At 37.9% G+C, this 22,086-nt stretch overlaps 1 protein-coding gene across 1 annotated transcript in view; it reads right to left on the bottom strand.

The window, feature by feature from the left end:
* Window positions 1–3,604: 3,604 nt before the first annotated feature.
* The window catches only part of gal3st3 (galactose-3-O-sulfotransferase 3), a 42,336-nt gene continuing 23,854 nt past the window's right edge, over window positions 3,605–22,086 (bottom strand). The window contains exons 2-3 of the mRNA XM_073836469.1: window positions 10,064–10,161; window positions 3,605–8,488 (exon numbers count right to left, since the gene is read on the bottom strand). Coding sequence (XP_073692570.1) covers window positions 7,222–8,488; window positions 10,064–10,146 — 1,350 coding nt within the window. The 5' untranslated portion in view covers window positions 10,147–10,161 and the 3' untranslated portion in view covers window positions 3,605–7,221. The remainder of the gene's footprint in view (window positions 8,489–10,063; window positions 10,162–22,086) is intronic.

A 22,086-nucleotide genomic window follows, 5' to 3' on the forward strand; every position in this document is an offset into this window, starting at 1 on the left:
ACATGGTACCACACCATGAGACTCTTTTCTTTACTCCAAATCACATTTTCTGTTACTGTCTCATGTTTTCACTCAAATGCTGAAATGACTGTTTATACAATGTGTGGTGGTTCCACGACGGCCCAAACCACGTGAATATGAGGCGTGCAATTGGCTGTCAATTGCTAATCATCTAGCCATAATATAGAGTGATTTCACAACGCCACATCAATCAGCCATATTGGCGACACAGAACGTAAACAATGGCACTGAACTGAACAGAGCATATTTTGCACATAATTGCTGCTGAAAATTGCTGTACTAATTGGTTGGACCAGGAAAAACATTTGGACTACTATTAACTGACAAAAAATTATAACGAATCAAGGAGAAGAGTGCAACAAACTGTCTGAGGAACTTTCCAGTCAGACAGGTGACATATTAAACTAATAACTTAATGGGCATTTTCCAAAAGTTGATATGATTCTTTAGAGTCTTAATGAGAAGTCTATAACATACTTTGATTAAAATTTCTCAAAAGTAGGGGTGAGCGGGGCACAACCTAACGCGGGGTAAATTGTAACGTATTTACTAGTTGCCATAGCAACACTATGCAGAGAAAAAAGATCACCAAAATTCAAAAGCATTTTGAAGATATCGCTGAATATTTATTTTACCATAGCAAAAGTACATTTCTGGCTGAAGTAAACTTTTCATTTCTGTTTTTAGTATTCATTTAAAGTTAGACAAAACTGCTATTATTTTAATCTCCAATTTGTTATTTATCAGTTTAGATAGTTTATTAATGCTTGACAAACCAGCGGAAGACACTAACCTGTTTTAAACTCCAGTCTCGCAGATGGGGAACGTTGTAACACTGTGTGACAATATGCCCCGCTGTTATTAAACTATGCTATTCTGTGACATTAACGATGCAATTTACACTATTGACTTAAGGATTTTGATAAGAAACCACAAGAAACAGGTGAATATAGGATGACAATCAATGTTTAATGTTCAGAAGTTATTATTTCAAGAAATGTAAAGCATTTTGGCTGGTTTATGTGTGTGGTGTTCTATGAGAGCTGTGTGTGGAAGGAGGAGTGTGTTTTTCTGAATGTCTAAATGTGTTTCATCTATCTGTCCACATTGTTTTGAACTACTGTACAGCTGTGTGTTGCGATCAGGACTGTTCAAAGCATCGTTGCGATATGTTCACTGTCAAACTCCAAAATTAGACCATTTTTATTTTTTAAAAAAACGTCATTACTTCATTTGAAAAAGTTAACATGTATTTTACTGACAAAATATTTTAGTTTGTTGTGTATATTTTTTTCATTCGATCAGATAACATTTTAAGCTGTCATATGGTCGTGTTACAACGTGCCCCTCAGATGTTACAATGTACCCCATCTATGGGGCATGTTGTCACGTTTCACTTCCTTTCTTTTGAGGTAAATAACGAAAAACGTATACACCTGTAAATATGAAACAAAGCGATATATTTGTACTAGACAAATGTGAAAATAATGTGGATAAAAATTGTACTCTGAACCCCAAGTGGATTTACATAAACCGCGAAATTCAAAAAGTGTTAGGTTGTGCCCCGCTCTCCCCTAGTGTAAAAAAGTGGTGTCTTTTTTACATAGACGCATATGTAGATTGGGATTGGCGCTTTCCTTTCAAAAACGAAAGTAACGTTAATCCTCTGCATCTTCAGTGGCTCAGATGTTGGGAGTAAATGATGACTGCTATGTTTATTATTACATCCAACGACAGAACGCTTCAATCACTCAGTCCGAGAGAGTCACACAGTGGTGGTCAGAGTCTGACTGTTTCAGCTCGGAGAGGGCGGGTCTAAGGTAAGGCACTCATGTCAATCAACTATCATGTAGTGATGCTCCGATTGATCAGCCACCGATCATGATCGGCCGATATTGGTTAAAAATAGCTTGATCGGCGAACCCCAAAAGCACCGATCAAAAAAGCCGATCACTTGACGTAAATTACTCGCGCGGCTTTTTCACACGTGCATGCACGGCGCACAGGTAAACAACAGCAGAGCGGAGCTTACCAGTGGCAACATGAATTCTCCCGTCTGGAAGTTTTTCAAATTGTCCGATAAAGACTAGTGTTGGGCGATATGCTCAATTTTCATATCGTCCTATCGTCAGCCTGCGAAATCGCCGATACATGATAGTATTGTGATAATTAATTTAATAATCTCTATGTACTAAATTCCTAATTCGTTTTGTAAGGGTAGTCTTGTTATTGGGCATGTGACTAAGTTGTGCGTGTACAGATTTTGCTGGAGAAGTTCAAGTTTACTTTCGGTTTCATTCTCTGCTATCTTCAGTGAGCGGTGAATGTGCGTGCTTGAATGTGAATGCATGTATCTTTCTATATCCGTCATATTGCAATAATGTTACCGCTGTATGTCTGATCTTTGTCATCAGTTCATGTTGTAGTTCAGTTCATATAGAATGAGGAGAAACGGTGCGCGTGTAATTCACGTGCGTATGTTTAGCGCCATTTTATCGCATCGTAATTCTAATGAACGCATATAGATGTTACTGAGGTGAATGTTTATGTTTCCTATATACAGACGGATTCTGATATATCGCATTTAATTCAGCCTAAACCACATTTTACTACCTTTATCCTAATGACTGTGCAATGCTGGATAATATAATCCTTACATCATCTTAAAAAGCAGCTACAAATAACAAGCAAAGAACATTTACATTATCAAAGAACTTCATCACTAACTAGTGTAGCCTAGTCTAGTGCTAGGTGCACTTTAAAAAACACTCCCGTTATAATCAGTTTATCTACAGTATCTACACTGTATGATGAATATGCGGCGCGTTGAGGCGATGTGGCCACTCTATGCGTGTGTTTATATTCTTGACAACATTCGTGTTTGTTCTAATCATTTCCAGTCAGGTAGGTGAAATATTAGACTAATATCTTAATACTGCTTATACGTATCTTTACCACCTATTAAGTTTAGTTTGTCAAAATATTGTGCTGTTCCCTGCTTACTAAGTCCTTCTCTATATGATTTAGCAGCTTCCACATGTTTTTCCTGTGGTTTAGACAGCATAAATTAGCAGAGCAACGAATTCAGTAGGACATTAACCGTGCAATCTGTGCTATTGTTTACATCCCAGTATCTCCAATAAGGTGTTTTCACATAGTGTCATCAATCGGCCATATTGTGGCACTGAATGCAAACAATGCCACTGAATCAAATTAAACTTGCATATTTTGCTGATTATAGCAAAAGGAGGAACAAAAGTTGTCTATGGTTTTTCACTGACAAGGAAACCTGCTGAGTTACATCCATCCACAAGTTAAACCATGATTGCGTTTAGGAGGTAAAAGGTCCTGTTGGATTCTCAGTTTTGCTTACACTCTATTGACGTAAACTGACATGAAATCAGTCACTCTAAACACAATAACCTTTTCGAGAATATTATATTTTACGCTTGAACTGGAAAGTGTATCACGTTAGCCAGCTGAAATTTCACGCTGCCACCCTTCTTACTCAAGTCCAGTCCTTTGTTAGTCAAAAACGTTGAACTTTTAACAGACAAAAGATGAAGCACATGAGTCGGAAAAATGTTTTTCCAGCTTTAATGGTCAATGTTTTCACATCTCTCATTACACAGCTTCAGAAGCCAACCTCTGATTGTCAGAAGCATCTTATTCAAAGCCCCTACAAAATCATTGAATATGTAGCAGTTAAATAAATAGAGTATGAAAGAATGAATCTGATGGAATAACATCTATTGTCATCTAATCCTCCGGCACAAAAAGCGTGAAAACACTTGCTCCAAAATCGTGAAAAACTCGTCCGACCTGTTGCACAGTAAATTATGGCAAATCGCTCCATGCCTCACTTTTAATTTCTCTTAGTCTTACAATACATCAGAAATGACAAAACAACATTTAATCATCTGCAGTGTTATCTACCAAGAGGTTTTCTTGCCCGGACAAGAATGAAGAACGAGTTGCGTGTTCAAAATTGTGTTCAACAGAAAGTACATTATATACAATCAAAGAGCACTTTCTACAGGTCTAATGGCTCGACAGTCTTTAAGGACTGAGATGCTTCCGCTAACAACAGTTTTCATTTATTATCTGATGTATTTCTAATTGTGAAACATGAAGATTCTGGATGACAATGTTGTCTTCTGGGATTCAGATCCAGACCGTATGTTCACAACAAACACTCACAGATTTTTTTTAATTAGGAATGGGTGGATAATTGTTTCAAGGTGCTCATGATGCTTTGATCTACATACCTTCACTTGACTAGTAATTGCGTTATGGCGTACATAGCGTTGCTATATTGCTCCAAATACTACTCTCTAAAATGCGTCTGGAGATGTCACCAAACGAAGGATGAAAATTATGACTTGAGGTTTGTGATGAAAACCTCACTTCAGGACGAAGGGAATTCTTATTGCAGTAAAGTGCAGCTTCATCCTGTCCAACAACATATTCCTCTACTGAACACACTTTGTGGCTTTGAACAGGATAGAAACTTGTTCTTTTAGAGGCTGTTCTTTCAGAGGTATTCAGTTTCTTTTTGGTACCCTAAATCAATAGCTGCGTTTCCATTACCCTTCAAATTGCGAAAACTGAAATTGTGAATTGAAAATACACCTAATGGAAATTTGCCAATTTCACAACAATGCCCATATGATCGCAAAAAGATTTTCATGCTTACGTGAGGTGGTTTTTCAGGCAATTAGAAAAAATGCGGACTAACAACCGTCTCCGAACCGCAACCTGTACAGGTAAGTACGATTAATACGTTAAGTGTACATTTTAAAACTGAGTGCTTAAAATAATATCCAGTGCAGCTTTAGGTTTCGAGGTAAACCATGATATTACTGTCTTACTGATAATTCAATGTGAACCCACTATTTCCCAAGAATTTGTTGATTAATGTGGACTGTCGTTGTTCTAATTACTTCATTTAATAATAAAGAATGTAGACATATGGTAAGGAAGGGGTTTACAGACATTACGTTCAAAGCTGCTTCAAATGAATCATTTCAAAATCATTGATGAATGATTTTGCATAAATGTATATACTGAGAAAATTAAGTTTTTTGACCTTACATGCATTTAAACCTGTTGCAGGGGACAACAACACAATATTAGCACATTTTAAAATACCATATGACCTGCTCTTTAATGGAAACGGAATCATTTCGCAATACATTTAGTCATTTATCTGTAATGGAAACGCAGCTAGTGTTTCCCAATCTTGTTTTTAGAGGCACCTCAGCAGTATACATTTAAGCTCTCTCTCTTATTTGACCCATCCATTTCTGGTCTTGGAGTCTCTACTGAAGAGTTAATTCAGTTGTGTTTGATTATGAAGAGCTAAAAAATGTGTAGTGTTGGGTTCCTCCAAAGAATAGGATCGGTAAACACTGGCATAAACCAGTGGTTCTCAACTGGTTGGTTCCAGTTGCTGTGTCTGCTCATCCTCTATGGTAATTTGGTGCAAATTTATTTAAAAGACACTCCTGTGCTGCAAAAACAAACAAGTTGAGAACCACTGGCTTACAAGAAAGTTATGCAGTTTTGCGTTTATTACAAAGACACGGTCAACAGACTATGTTTTTACATTCCACTAGCATGACTCTTTATGGACACCCAGTTCCTCTAAATCACAGTACCTTTGTTAAGTGAAGCTCCAATAAAGTAAAGTCAGGCCAAAAGCACACTCTACACAAGTATTCAACCACAGGCGTTGTTTAAATCAATTTTACGCAGCTAGAACTTCTTGCCTGTGTAGATTATGTCTTAAACCAGGTATGCCCACACTCTGTCCTGGAGGGCCACTGTAATGCAGAGTTTAGCTCTAACCTCAATTTAACACACCTGAACCAGCAAATTAAGCTCTTTTTAGGCAAACTAGAAACTAGAAATCAGCAGGTGTGTAGAGGCAAGTTAGAGCTAAACTCTGCAGGACAATGGCCCTCCAGGACCAAGTCCGGGCATCCCTGTCTTAAATGGACAATGTGGAGCTGTGTTTCCTACTATAATTTAATTACTCAAGTTACATATTTGAAAGTGCACTGCATTGTAAGCATTATCCCAAAAACACAAAGATGAAACTAACACACTGCTCACTCTGGTTTACGATAGTGATTCTTCTTCACTGACCTCGACTGGGTCCATGTAGATGAATTGTCTTGTCACCATTCCCAGCTTCTAGTCAAGGCTGAACCTCTCTAGCCTGGTCCACAGTGGCCTCATAAAAATGCAGGGCTGTGTAAGCCAAGGAGAGGCTGAAGCATAAATGTTTAAATATTTAAATGTCCTTCGAGACGGTAGCATCATCGACACATGATGCTGGGTTTTTGGACCACAACTAAAGAGTCATTATGGTAATTTGTGGCTCAGGTGTAGCTGTCATGATGTGTAAAAGTTGGTAAAAAGGAAGCCTAATGATGCTCAAATGCAATTACCAGAAAAAAGTGTCTTAACTCCAAACACAAGCAAAGAGATATTCTAAAACCCTGCCAGAACTCCAAGCTGGTTTGTAGCTGGTAGTCTATCAAGGTGGTCCAAACCAAGCCTGACTAAGATCACTTGCCAGGTCAACCTAAACATTACCATCTAGATCAGGGGTGCCCAAACTCAGTCCTGGAGGGCTGGTGTCTTGCAGAGTTTAGCTCCAACCCCAAATAGACACACCTAAACAAGATAATAAAGGTATAGGCATGCTGGGAACTTCCAGGCAAGTTGGAGCTAGACTCTGCAGGACATCGACTCTCCAGGGCCGAGTTTGGGCACCCCTGATCTAGATCAACCATCTAGACAAGCTTAGACCAGCAATGACCATACGAGATTAGCTTAAGATAGCTAGAAACTACATAAAACCATGTACCAAGGATTTTCCAGCAGGGTAATAATGGCTTAAATACAAACAGTAAGTAATGGTTTATTATGTGTAGAGATAGTCCTTGAGAGATTGAGACACATTCCAGATGTCAAGCTTTTAAACTTCAATATATATTTTCCTTCACCATTTTCTTCACATTTCAATTTGAGGAACACACAAAGAGTTGTGAGCGTATGTTTGGTTGTGCTCACATCCAATACAAATGAGGTATAACCTCAAGCTTTCAAGTACTTCCAACATCTCATGGACATTTAGCTGCAAGGAAGGGGGAATAAAAGGACTGAAGTTTAACTATCCTTTCACACCGGTCATTGGGAAAGCCGTGGTGCTCCTTTGGTGCTCCGAGCCATAGTCTCAGAGGGTCGCGGATTCAAACTCGGAGTTGGGGATTCTTTGTGTGCCCGTACTTGTCCCACGCTTCGTGAAGTCTGCTGGGAGCTCCGTAATGGAAACCGCTTTCGATAACGTAGGGACTCTGAGCGCAGCAACACCCGTGTATATTGCACTTCTGGCATGATCATCTTCAAACACTCGTCTCGTGGAGGAACGCGGCCTTTTTTTGTGATGTTAACTGGTAAATCATACCCAACGATTTCCACTTTGGAACTGGGCTGCCAAGGCCGTAATTCCTTATTCGTGATCTGTGCAGCAGAGCGAAGCGGTGGCAAATGCCCTCCGAAGCAGCTGCGGACGAGTCGGTCACGAGACTGACGCAACAGCTGGACTTCTCGCTCAACGCACGCTAGTCCTACTGCTTTCAGCTGCCGCCACAGCGAGGCATTGAAGTAATCATACAGTACGGAATCTATAGCGTTCCAAGCTCTGACTCTGTCTATATTTTCGCTGGAAAGGCTGCTCTTGGAGTCAGCGGTGCGCATGTTGAGACTGACGTACAGAACGTCGTCGAGATCCCAAGACAACAAGCGGCGTAGCAGCACCAAGGACTCGTCAAAGTATTCCGAAATCATAACCAACGAGAACACTCGCTCCATCTCCGCAGCGAATCGTTTCGCATACGCCACCGCCTCGGTAGTAGGCCGATCTTTATCACCACCTAGGTCAAAGGTCAGTGTATTTCTCGCATACATCGAATCCTTCTCTTCTGGACGATAATAGCTCCAAGGGTGCTCTAGGAAAGTCTCTAGAGAGCCATTTGGAACACGTTTAAAGCTAAGACAGTATTGATTGAAGTAGGTAAACAAAGACTCGAACATCGCTCCAGGTTCCCGTAATATCGTGATGTAGATCGTGTTGTTGGGCATGAGGCGTCGTAGCTCAGCCCGGCTGAATCTTAAGTGATTAGTGATTATGTCAGGCGGAGTAGTGTGTGGATGAACAAAGTGGGCACTGAATGGTCGAGGGTAGCAGAACTGATGGTCACAGGTGGTAATAGGCAACGCCACAGTGAGGTTGTTGCGCTCGGCAAAGCGTAAGAGGATGTTCTGCACAGTGGAGCTGGCGGTTTTGTGCGTCTTCAGGAAGGCTACACTGGTGTGTTTAGCAGAAGGTCCACTCCTGAACTGGGTGGAGGAGGCTGTGGAGGATGGACAGCCCAACCAGAATGACTCCAACGTCCTACAATCATAGGGAGGTAGAATAAATGCAATCAATCAATAGTCAGTTTTAAAAATCAATTTAGAACAGGGGAGTCAAACTCAGTTCCTGGAGGATCGCAGCCCTGCAGAGTTTTGTTCCAACCCTGCTCCAACACACATACTATGCAGTTTTCAATTAAGCCTGAAGGACTTGATTAGTTGGATCAGGTGTGTTTAATTAGAGTTGCATCTAAACTCTGCAGGGATGCAGCCCTCCAGGACCGGAGTTTGACACCCCTGATTTAGAAAGATCAGAAATGGTAACTTGGTAAAGCCTTAGCTGGTTTGCCGATTTTGGTTTTAGAGGCATTCTGGGGTCAAGCCTGGAAACCAGTTGGCCATTAAGCTAAACCAGTTAAGGCCAACAAATTACAGGCTGGTTGAACGTCGTCTTTACAGCAAGGTAGAGCAAGAATCAAATGGAATAGAATAAAAACAAATAGTGGCAGAAAAGAGGAATGAGTAGTGATGCTCTAAAATTTAACCAAATGGAAATATTTGACCAAAATGGTTTTGGAGGTCCAAAAACATGTCCAAACAGAGTGTTTAATTATCACTTTTCTATCGTCTTCATGCACACAATATACAGTTGAGGTCAAAAGTTTACATTCACCTTGCATTGTATGCAAAACTTTAATTTATCAAAATAAGAGGGATCATACAAAATGCATGATATATTTTATTTAGCACTGACCTGAATAAGATATTTCACATAAAAGACATTGACATATAGTCCACAAGAGAAAATAATAGCTGAATTTATAAAAATGACCCCGTTTAAAAGTTTACATACGCTTGATTAATACTGTGTTGTTACCTGAATGATCCACTGTTTTTTTTTTTGTTTAGTGATAGTTGTTCATGAGTCCCTTCAGCATTTTTGTGTATTTGAACTCTTACCAACAATGAATGTGTGATTTTGAAATCTTTTTTCCATCTTTTCACACTGCGGACTCATATGCAACTATTACAGAAGGTTCAAACACTCACTGATGCTCCAGAAGGAAAAACCCATGCATTAAGATCCAGGGGGTGAAATCTTTTGAAAAGAACGATGTGTACATTTTTCTTACTTTGCTTGAATATATTATTTTATAATTTAGTACTGCCCTTCAGAAGCTACAGAAGATACCCTGATCTTCAAAAAGTTCCTCAGTTGTCCTCAGTGTGAAAAGATGGATCTCAAAATCATACAGTCATAGTTGGAATGGGTTCAAATACACAAAAATGCTGAAAAACCAAAGAATTTTTCTGAAGAACAGCAGGTAGTTTAACTGTTCAGAACAAACGAGGGACTCATGAACAACTATCACTAAACAAAAAAAGCATGCATTTTGTATGATCTCTCTTATTTTGGTAAAATAATTAACATTTTGCAGAATCTGAAAGGTGTATATAAACTTTTGACGTCAACTATACAGTAGATAAGCTACATAAGCCACAACAGTTGCAATATGTAAAATTTGTTTGTCTGAAATATGTTAAATTAAGTTTAGTGCATCACTAAGAATGAGGGACAGTGGGAATGGAGGGATGGTTCTTCAAAGGCTCTTACAAGTTCAAGTGACCCCCATGATGCAGAAGCAAGCTGACAGTACTGACTGCAATCAATATTAGGAAAATCTTCTTCTGAGACATCTCCAGGTTCTTTCACTGCAAAAGAGAAGAATGGGACTTTACAAAGGTGTACATTACTTGCATACAAAACACCAAGCATCCAGCAACACAAATAACAAATTCATGAGCACAAAAATGTATAGATCCTGCAAACCTTTGGTTTGGTTGACAGTGTTTTCTTAAAAAAAAAAAAAGTGCCTTTTTTCAATGTTTTGGGTCACTGAAACACACACGTGCAGACACAAAGAGAACAAGCAAACCTAGAACAAGGACAGGACGGGTGTCACGTATTAGCATTCGGACAGTGTTGCCTGTCTAACGCTAACAAAGTCTTGGATATCTTCCATACTAGTCAGGGCCACCTCTTCCCTCGGCTTCTAATTACAGTTATCTCATCTCGCTTTCCCTTTCTCTCTCACCATATCGAATGGCGCTTCTACACAACCTGCCTTTATTTTCACTGATCAAGCCCTGATACTATTGTAGTTTAATTAGCATTAGCATTACAAAAAGGGTAAGCCATTTGGCTCCCGATGCCAATCATCAACAAAAAAAGAGCCAAGACAATTAAATGACATGACTCCCATTTTAAGCACATTGCAATGAGCGCCACTGTAGACATGCAAGTCCAATATTAGTATGGATCTCATGCAATATCATGGAAAAACTGATATCACCTGCTTTGGGTTTTATGATTTTATAGCAGTCTGGAGTATTTGCAGATTTTACCACAGTGCAGTGGATCATGAAATGGTTGCTAGACACAAAAATCTGCTAGACACAGTTTGGATGGAGTAAAGCAACTATTGAGCAGAAAAATGTAAATGCATTACAGTGACTGTTTTCCATGACCAGTGTAAGGAAATTAGTTTTACTGAGGGCAAAGTCAAGCTTAAAATGCATATGCAAATAAATACTGCAGGTCAGAGTTGAACACAGACTGGCTGACTGGGCTTCTTTTTCCAATGGTAATATAAACCATCACCTACGGCATAAATGCGTGGTCCCTTAGAGGTCCAGTACTGGACTTGTCAGTGTCACATTTCAGCACATAAAAAAGCTCATAGGAAAAGGCTCAGCAAGTAATTATTAGCAAGGTTTACTAAGGCATAATTAATATTCCACATACTCAAAGCTTTGTACCAATCCTTTAAACCTGTTATATTTTTGTGCTACGGGAATGATACTTCAAGCCATGCAGCTTGAGGAGAGATGTGCTATTAAAACTTCAAATTACTTGAAGAAGCTCTTATTTTGGCTAGTGAGACTCACAGCTCATTTCACGCTCTTTAATTAAACTGCGTGCGTTTCTAATGATCCAGAAAGATCTGGTAGCACATGAGAGCTGCTCAGACTATGCACAAGGTTTGGTAGAGGTATTGTGCATTTCTGTGCAAGAAGAAAGACTAATTTCGAGGCAGGGGAAGATACGAATCACCCACGCAACCATCCAGCTACCTACGCACACTCAAGTATGCAACACCACAGTTTGAGATAAAAGTCAGGGCATTATAAATGGCCAGATCTACAGTACTTTCAGATTTGGTCATGAATTTTAAAACCATGCTATGTGCATCGACACCAGACTAGGGCAGGAACAATCACATTCCTGATGGCATCAAAGAGAATTTAGAAGGCAAACAAACACAACCCCAACTTTAATGTATTCTTGTTTATTTCTACCACACTGCACTCTTCCCCTGGTATTATTACAGGCCATGTATGTGCATTGAATTGGTCTATCAATATGGGTTATTCCCTGTGGCTGATCTAGAGGAGCGTCTCCAAACCAGGGGGCCTCACTTCAAACTTCAAAGAGGCATGAAGATGACTTGATTTTGATGCACCCCCTTTTTTCTTTGGATGAACAGCATATATGAGAAAGAATAAACTTAAAAGTGTGAATTCTAAACCTGGAAAATTTATGAAAACTTTAAGGCAAACCCATCCCCCAACATCAGTGCTTCACTGACACTCAAATCCAAGGGATGCAAACTCATCATGGTTAAAAAAGGTGACATAGATGCATCACCTTAGGCCAGGACTTTTATCGAACGCATGAAGTTTAGTGCAGATTGAATATGGTATGTTTGAGTTGGTGTAAAACATGACATATCCTGTTGCCAACAGGTTGTGCTATGATTATAACTAAATATTGGCCTTTAGATTAGGGGTGCAAAGATCCGATATTAGGATCAGATATCGGGCCCGATATTGAAAAAATAGCTGGATCGGGGATCGGAAGAATTAACAGACTTACTAAAGACCAGCGTCTTTGTTCTTTCCACTTCAGCCCTGATGCCTTTAAGGCTTTTAGTAGAAAGAGCTTACAAACGACAGAGACAATCTAGATGATGTCCTGGCAGGATGTAAACATCTAGACGCCACAGCCACTGAAGGAGTTCCTCCGAATGGATTTAACTCGATATCGTTTAGGCTCCTTGTGGGAAAAATCGATGGTGTGGCATTTGGTTTAAGCCTACGCTTATATCCATTCTTTCATTACATCTGGTAATCATTTCAGTATTTTATTTTCAGAGCTGCGTTTTCTGTACTGTGCTGCGGTAAAAATAGCAACAGCAACCAATTCACGTCATAATGGTACCCCCCCATAGTCCAAATTCTGCATAAAACAATGTGGGTTTTTTTAAATAACGCAAATCTTTCAAAGTTTTCTATTATATATTTCAGTAAGAGACATCATTTACGTTATACTGATCCATATAAGTCATAATACCCAGGGTTCCCTTTAAGGATAAAGCATATACAGTACCTGTCTCCTTGTTTTAAAAAACTAGTGTAAAAGAGTGGAAGCTGTACTAGGAGCAAAGAAAAGACACTTTTAGCCATGAAATACATATTAAAAACATAATCATCCTTGAAAGTAACAGCTAATCCCTTTAGTAGTACATTAAGGCCAGTAATGCCGCAACAGATTCACGATCATTCCCTGTCATTCAAGCCACACAAAGCCCGAGTCGAGGTGAAGGAAAGGAGATTAGAACCCGATCTGTGCTGTTTTGTTGGAATCGAAATGTGGCTTTTGGGGGAAAACACCGAGAGTCAAGCTGTGAGCCTACGGTGCTGAGTGGTGCTATTGTGGACATGTGGAAAGACGCTCTCTGGAGAAGGTGTCGAGTTACTGTCATGTAGCCAAGCTTGTGTGACCAATCCAGCAGTGACGTGACGAACGTCCAGCCAGGCATGCAACGTTATAGATGTCTGGGACAGATGGTGGTCAAGAGGACACGGTAGGTCAGATACACACTCAGTTTTGATGACTTCTAAATAGGGCTGGATGATATGATCTAAAATCTAAATCTCAATTAAACTGAACATTTTACCTTGCAATTAATGAACAATTATTTAGGGGCCAAGCCCTGAAGGGGCATAGCCCCTATTGTATCCGTTAGTTTACTTTATTATCATTGTTTTTCCCAAATGGTAGTCAACAGCAGCCCTATGAAGGGAACATAGGAAAATGATGAAATTTGGCACACTTGTAGTGATGGTCATGAATAGTAACCTGACCCAATTTGGTGCAAATTTGGACCATCACCAGCTCAAAAATGAACTTTTCAAACGGTAACTTTTGAACCCTTTGATCTAGAACAGAGGTCTTCAACCCTGCTCCTGGGGACCCACTCTCCTAAAAAAGTTCATTTTCAACCTGCTTCAGCACACCTACCTGCAATTTTCAAGCAGTTTTGAGGAGTTTGATTGGCCACTTCAGGTGTGTTTGATTAGGGTTGAAGACCTCTGATCTAGACCTTACCTATGATAGTAGCAGCCATTTTGAAAAGTACAATATTAGTTTTTTTTTTTTTTTATACCTATCCTTCAAAATGTGACCAATTCTTATGAAAATTGGCTTGGATAACCTTTGGACCGAGCCACACAGAAATTACAAAACAGATTTTTGATATTCATCTTTGTTCAAAAGCTATGAAGTCACAAACATCTGGAAGTTGACCTAAAATAGGTTAAGAAGCTGTATCCTAGCCAAACTTTGATCAATTGAAATTAAACTTGGTATGCTTCATCAACACTATGTTCTGAGGATCCATGTCAAAGCTGGGAACAGCGCCACCTACGGGTCATGAGATAGCAAAAATATACATTTTTACTTATAACCTTTGAACAAGACACAAGCGCAACAGTCATACACGTCTATATAGCACTGATTATACAAGTGGTAGTATGTTTTTAAAAGGGAAAGTATTAACAGGATTAAAAAAACGAAATAAATTACATGGGAAAATTACGTGGGTTAGAGGTTCTGAATTTCGGTTTAGATTACTTTTCGACTTATCCTACTTCTAAAAAAAAATGAAATCATGTTCAAATATACTGCGGTAGATGAACCTAATTTGTAGCATAAACAATTAAGTTGATCAAAAAAATAAGTAACAAATTTGGGAGAGAGAGAGAGAGAGAGAGAGAGAGAGAGAGAGAGAGAGAGAGAGATTCAGAGTAATGTAATTATTGATGCAGTTATTAGAGAGAGAGAGAGAGAGAGAGACTAAAAAGTACATTACTTTCATATTGTTGTGCTTGGATTACGTTACTGAATACTTTTTTGTATTAAGTAATTTGCAACTGTTATAAAAACATTCTTAAAAGTAACCCTGAACGTAAACTCTTGAATGTCAAAGATGAAAGCATCTAACACTAACATGTCTTCTAAAAAACACATTACTAAAATAAATAAATACAAGATACACACACTTATTTTCAATATTTTTTTCTCCAAATGCAAATTTTCAATGGCAAATTTTCAAAGTTATCAAGACAACTCTATTTCGTTTATGCAAAAATAATGTCTTGAATTGAATTTGAATTTAATCAATAAATCTTATTTTTTTAACTTGCAGCTATGCAGTAATTTAAGTTGTGGTAAAAGGTCCCCTAAATATCTTTTTAGAGAGTAGTGACATTTATTTATGTGGTAACTGCATTGACATTTCTCTTCTACTAGCTTTTCTGCATGTAATGATTTCTGGAGGGCAGAAGGAACTCGAGGAATCGCAGCATCTTTGCTGCTCATCAGTTTTGCACTTAGGGTTTACCACAGAAACAAAGTGGGCAGAAAAGACCTATAACCATACTTCATTCTGACAGGAACGAGGCTGTGAGGGATAGAGGAGTACAGTTCATTCAATGGATTGAACAACATGACAGTTGTTCAGTAAACGAAAGGCTTTTCCAAAAAACGGTCGAGACTCACTAATGTTTTGAAAGTTGTGAAACCTGTATACACAGTATCTATCATTGTAAAGAATGTAAGTCTATTCCTCATCAGCGTAAAAATCAATGCAACATCAATCCTAACAAAGGTTTATTGTATTTAAAAGGTACAGTACAAAAGGTATAAATATTGAATACATAGAGCATTTTCTCAACAAATATTTTTCCAAAGCAGCTTACAAAGAACAGTGCCTTATAAAACCTCAGTTAGCACTGCAAAGATGACAAATAAAAAAACTCCCACCAGGTACAAATCTATAAAACGTATTTCTCACGGAGCATTTTCAGTTCAAACCGTATGAACATTTCTCAGGGTCATTATTCAGGTCAAAATTGTTCGCCAGACTTTTGCTAAAGTGACTGCATTTACCCTTTTCTATACACGGGTCAAGATGGACACTTATAGAGACGGCTTTCCTTTTATATTCTAGATATGAGCTTCAACAAGCAATGCAAAGTGAGTCCTTCTGTAGCTAAAACACAATTTTTGATGAATACATCATGCAAAACACACACAACTGTTTTTAAGCATAATTTACCTTTAATTTCCTTTGCTTCAAATCATAACAAACTTAACAAACTGGACTCCACAACTGTGTCACAACTCTCTATCTTACAAAACACAGCTGAAAAGACAAAAACATATTAAAATATGTGAATTTTGACCATGTGTGAAAAATTAAAAATTCACATATTTTAATATGTTTTTGTCTTTTTGACACAGTTGTGGAGTCCAGTTTGTTAAGTTTGGTTTGATTTGATTTGAAGCGAAAGAAATTAAAGGTAAATTATGCTTAAAAACAGTTGTGTGTGTTTTGCATGATTTATTCATCATAAATTGTGTTTTAGCTACAGAAGGACTCATTATGCATTGCTTGTTGAAGCTCATATCTAGAATATAAAAGGAAAGCCGTCTCTATAAGTGTCCATCTTGACCCGTGTATAGAAAAGGGTAAATGCAGTCACTTTTGCAAAAATCTGGAGAACAATTTTGACCTGAATAATGACCCTGAGAAATGTTCATATGGTTTGAACTGAAAATGCTCCGTGAGGAATACGTTTTAGAGATTTGTACCTTGTCATCTTTGCAGTACTGCAGGTTGAATTTATACTTGCTAAACATAATTAAGAAACAAAATTACTAAAACATATTGTATACATTTATAATTAAACAACAACAAAAAAGTATATTTCACAATCAAAATCTAAACTTAAAGTATTTCACAATGGGAATTCTGAGAAATGTGAACATGCATAGATTTTTTTTACATTCAATACTGTAATTTAACTGTACAACTACATGAAATGTTTTATTAGATCTAATGCAGGGTTGTATATAGTACAGGAATTTAGGAAGAAAAGGAAAGGACAGAATTTACCATTAAATATTAACCCATTAATAGGGATAGGACAAAGTTTACAAGCTCAATCCCAAATATAGGTATAATATATAAGTCCTGAGAGACTCCCAATGTAACATTCTTACAGTTGAACAGAAGGCATCTCTATTTCTCACTTTTTATTGCACCACGCTGAAAAGGTCCGCAAACAGTGAGAGCTGCTACTGTCACTGGTTTTGACACTCGCTTAAACAGTTTACATTCACCTGTCTGGGTGGGCCTACTGTTACTATCTGCCTGCGCTGTTTGTTCTGACTGCAATTCGCAGCATGTGGAGAATGTAAGCGTGATAGATTTTGCAGCATGTGGTTAGCACGCAGGGCTCTTTATGATGGTGACTAGACTGCTGGTAATTGCAATCGAAACTAGGGCTGCAAAACCATTATTTGCTATTAGCCGATTCAAAAGTTTGTTTACATTAGAGCTGTCACGATTCGTTCGTTCTAATCGACTATTTGATTTTTTTAAATCCTCGATTTCATTTTGCCCATGTTGAGTAACCAGCGAAATACGGCAAGTGGAGCACTTCACAGACAAAAATCCATGAAATGCATTATTAGACTGTTTTCCAAGGCTGCATTATATATTAAACCCATTTAAAGATCATAATTAAGCATAATTGTAAATTCACAAATGCTACGATCCAGTTAGATGCAGATTTAACATATGTGACCCTGGACCACAAAACCAGTCATAAGGTTAAATTTGACAAAACTGATAAATAAATAAATAAATAAATAAATAAGCTTTCTATTGATATATGGTTTGTTAGGATAGGACAATATTTGACTGAGATACATCCATTTGAAATCTAAAATCTGAGGATGCAAAAAAAATCAAAAAGACTGAGAAAATCACCTTTAAAGTTGTCCAAATTAGGTTCTTAACAATGCATATTACAAATCAAAAATTTTGACCCATGCAATGTATTTTTGGCTATTGCTACAAATATACCCCAGCGACTTAAGACTGGTTTTGTGGTCCAGGGTCACATGTGCGTCGATTATTTACATGCATGTAGGTTACGTACGTGCGTCTTGCAGCACCTCCTTTCACAATATGCTGTTTCACAGGAACTGTTATTATTTACATGTGTGGAGCATCTCAAACTCCATCTTTGCATGTTGTTGTGAGTTTGGGTTTATTATAACGTTCATCTGGGAATGCAACATGCGCTATTTCATCAGATTTGTAAGATAAACCATTTATAAACCTATGCAAACTCAGGAGAATACATCAATATCTGTCTCTTCATGCTAAGTGTTTATCGCGATTTCAAAATAAAAGTTTAAACCCTCACTCTGAGTTTACACGATTTGAATTACTGTGGCTATTTCCTTTGTAAAGATATAGGCAAACATTAAAGATTAAGTAGACGTTTAGTCAATATTAAACAAGCATTAGATACCGCAGTAAAGTGTAAAAACAATCGTCAGGCCGTTGGCGCCCTCTGCAGGCCTTTGGTGTAATACGTAATGTACGTCAGCTCTATTGTTTATAATACATTATGTATTTCAACAGTTTTGTGCAATAAATCCATATAATTTCTTGCTTTTGATTCTTTACTTTTCGAACTAATTATTATTGTCTCATTGCTATTATCTATGTATTTTAAGTAATTTTAAAGGCTATTGTTCACTTACATCTATTTTCATTACCGCAAAAAAAAAAAAAGAAGAATAATTACAGGGCCCTATGAAATCTGTTTTATTTACAAATTCATTTTTCCCCTTGTTTTAATGTGTCTATACTCTGTTTTAATGGTTAAATTAATTAGTCTTAGTGCCAAGACAAAGTTTAGTAAAGATGGCCCTGGAGATTAAAAACCGCTTGATGATTCATTGCTGAATGACACTCAACCCAGCTGTCAATAGAGCTTAAAAGTTAATTATACAAAAAAAAAAAAAAAAAAAAACTCTTTCAATGGACACCCTGCTGAGATCTAATATCTGCAAACATATTCATAAAGGCTTGGTTCGTTTACATTTATTTCCGTTTTTTAAAGTTGTGACCAAATCCGTTACTGGAACGATGACAATGTGTTAAATTTCTTTAAAAGTGTTCCTCTTTAATTTGAGGAAGCTGGTTTGAGTACCGGAATGGATTTATATGTGAAGGAATACATGTGAAAAACAGTCTGTGCAAACTGCAACAGAAGCCTCTATTCAAAACTAACCGTGCAGCTCTAAACTCAGATATTATATTTGAGTTTGTCTTAATATATCACACCACAAAGCACTTCTGCAGTACTTTATTGTAATCACAGTTCAGTAAAGCATAAAAAACATTTTCGCTCTCTCTCTCTCTCTCTCTCTCTGCTTGCACATCTGATGCGGCATTATTGTCTAAATCCCCCCAAAAAAATCAATCTGGGAAATGAAGCTTGAAAATGAGCATCAGCAAACCCCCAACCATCCACATCCACATTTATCCCCACAGACACAGACACACACACGCAACCTAGAAGTTAATAATTCTTTTTTAATTAACTCTCTACGCTTACTTTTCTTTTAAACTTAAAACTTTTAAAATTTTTAGAAGCACATTCTATTCTATTACAAGGTGATATTTGACTCCTTAAAGTGATTTACAAGTGAATTTTGTTTTTACCTTTGAAATGGCATTTTTCTAATTTTATTAAAAGTATATAATCTTGTCAAATGTAAATAAATATTTTTTAAGCTTTTTAAAATGTCAAATTTGAACAACAGAATAAGAAAAAGTAGGATAAGAATAAGTTACCAATCAAATGAAATCAGTATTTCATTTAATTAATCAGTAAAATTAATTTGTACTACAGAGATGGCACAAAAGAACGCAAAAGTGGCTTGTAGGTGTATTTTCAGATGTTTAACGAGGCTCAGAGGTTCATAAACTTCATGTTGAGATTAAAGTTTTAAATATAACATTTTGAATACAGAAATATTAAATGATATAAATAACTGAAAAGATACTTTAAAAATGAAACTAAAACTGCCAGCAGGTGGTGACAAGACACTGATTTAATTACTGAATCATTCACTCCTTTGATTCGTTCGAACAGCTGATTCATTCAGGAATAAAGCAAGTGTGTCTTTATGAATGGGATATTGAATCATTTCACTAGATTCATTTAAAAACGCACGTTCCTTCATAAACAAAACACCGCTGTGTTTGAATGGAGATGCGCAGCAGCTCAGTTGTGACTTGTTTCAGACTACTTTTGACAATGAAACAGAGCAAAATCAGGCAATAGTGTTATAGTCAGACAATGTAAGTCACTTAATAATAACTTCTTGTTTATTGAACTGTTGTATTAAATCAACATCACATTTGCAAACTCCCTTAAAAATCATTAAAAGCTGTCACTCATCTTAGTTCATCGCAATCTCACAAAGTTCCATTAGAATCAACGAAACTCTCTATACACTGCACAATCCCCCCCGTTAAAACATAACTGTGGTTTATCACACCTGAGTTCAGTTTCTCTAGCCACAGCCAGGCCTGATTACTGCCACACCTGTTTGCAATCAAGAAATCACTGAAATAGGACCTGCCTGACAAAGTGAAGTAGACCAAAAGATCCTCAAAAGCTACACATCATGTTGAGATCCAAAAAAATTCAGGAACAAATGAGAAAGAAAGTAATTGAGATCTATCAGTCTGGAAAAGGTTATAAAGCCATTTCTAAAGCTTTGGGACTCCAGCGAACCAAAGTGAGAGCCATTATCCACAAATGGCCAAAACATGGAACAGTGGTGAACCTTCCCAGGAGTGGCCGGCCGACCAAAATTACCCCAAGAGTGCAGAGACGTCTCATCCAAGAGGTCACAAAAGACCCCACAACAACATCTAAAAAACTGCAGGCCTCTCTTGCCTCAGTTAAGGTCAGTGTTCATGACTCCATCTTAAGAAAGAGAGAAAGAGACTGGGCAAAAATGGCCTGCATGGCAGAGTTCCAAGATGAAAACCGCTGCTGAGCAAAAAGAACATAAAGGCTCGTCTCAGTTTTGCCAGAAAACATCTTGATGATCCCCAAGACTTTTGGGAAAATACTCTGTGGATTGAAGAGACAAAAGTTGAACTTTTTGGAAGGTGTGTGTCCCATTACATCTGGTGTAAAAGTAACACAGCATTTCAGAAAAAGAACATCATACCAACAGTAAAATATGGTGGTGGTGGTGTGATGGTCTGGCGCTGTTCTGCTGATTCTGGACCTGGAAGACTTGCTGTGATAAATGGAACCATGAATTCTGCTGTCTACCAAAAAATCCTGAAGGACAATGTCCGGCCATCTGTTCGTGACCTCAAGCTGAAGTGAACTTGGGTTCTGCAGCAGGACAATGATCCAAAACACACCAGCAAATCCACCTCTGAATGGCTGAAGAAAAACAAAATGAAGACTTTGGAGTGGCCTAGTCAAAGTCCTGACCTGAATCCTATTGAGATGCTGTGGCATGACCTTACAAAGGCGGTTCATGCTGGAAAACCCTCCAATGTGGCTGAATTACAACAATTCTGCCCAGATGAGTGGGCCAAAATTCCTGCACAGCGCTGTAACAGACTCTTTGCAAGTTATCACAAACACTTGATCACAGTTGTTGCTGCTAAGGGTGGCCCAACCAGTTATGAAGTTTAGGGGGCAAAAACTTTTTCACACAGGGCCATGTGGGTTTGGATTTTGTTTTCTCTTCATAATAAAAAAAGTTCATTCAAAAACAGCATGTTGTGTTTACTTGTTATCTTTGATTAGTATTTAAATTTGTTTGATGATCTGAAACATTAAAGTGTGACAAACATGCAAAAAAATAAAAAAATCAGGAAGGGGGCCAATACTTTTTCACACCACTGTAACTGTAAAAACACGTAGAACCTTTGAAGCTACCCTCAGCGCAAACACAATTATGCTGATTGGGTCAGCCGCACTGGTGCTCCTAAATATTTTTTTCATAGTCACACAGTAGTTTTCAGTCACAAATGCGAGTGAAATGTTCGCACTGTAGAGCCCTGTGTGGGAATATCTTTTTTGAATTATTAAATGTTTTACAGATAAATACAAGTTCCCTTTTAATTTGAAAGTATTTTATAACAAATGATATGCCTGACATCAAAGCAAACAACTAAAAATATTTAAAAAATGTTTCCACTCTGAAGTTTGGATGTATGAACCGGTTGGAGCAGATTTGATAAATTCTACATTTGCAATGATGCTTGGCCATTTTTACAGAAACAGTCCATGTCCCATTTCCGCATTACCCACTTTATGCTCCACATCCTTCTCATGTGGAAATCAAGTGCTGGCAACTGTTAAAAAGTGATAGTGAAGACATTTATA

This window comes from Garra rufa, chromosome 3, assembly GCF_049309525.1.
Source record: "Garra rufa chromosome 3, GarRuf1.0, whole genome shotgun sequence".
Lineage (NCBI taxonomy): Eukaryota > Metazoa > Chordata > Actinopteri > Cypriniformes > Cyprinidae > Garra > Garra rufa.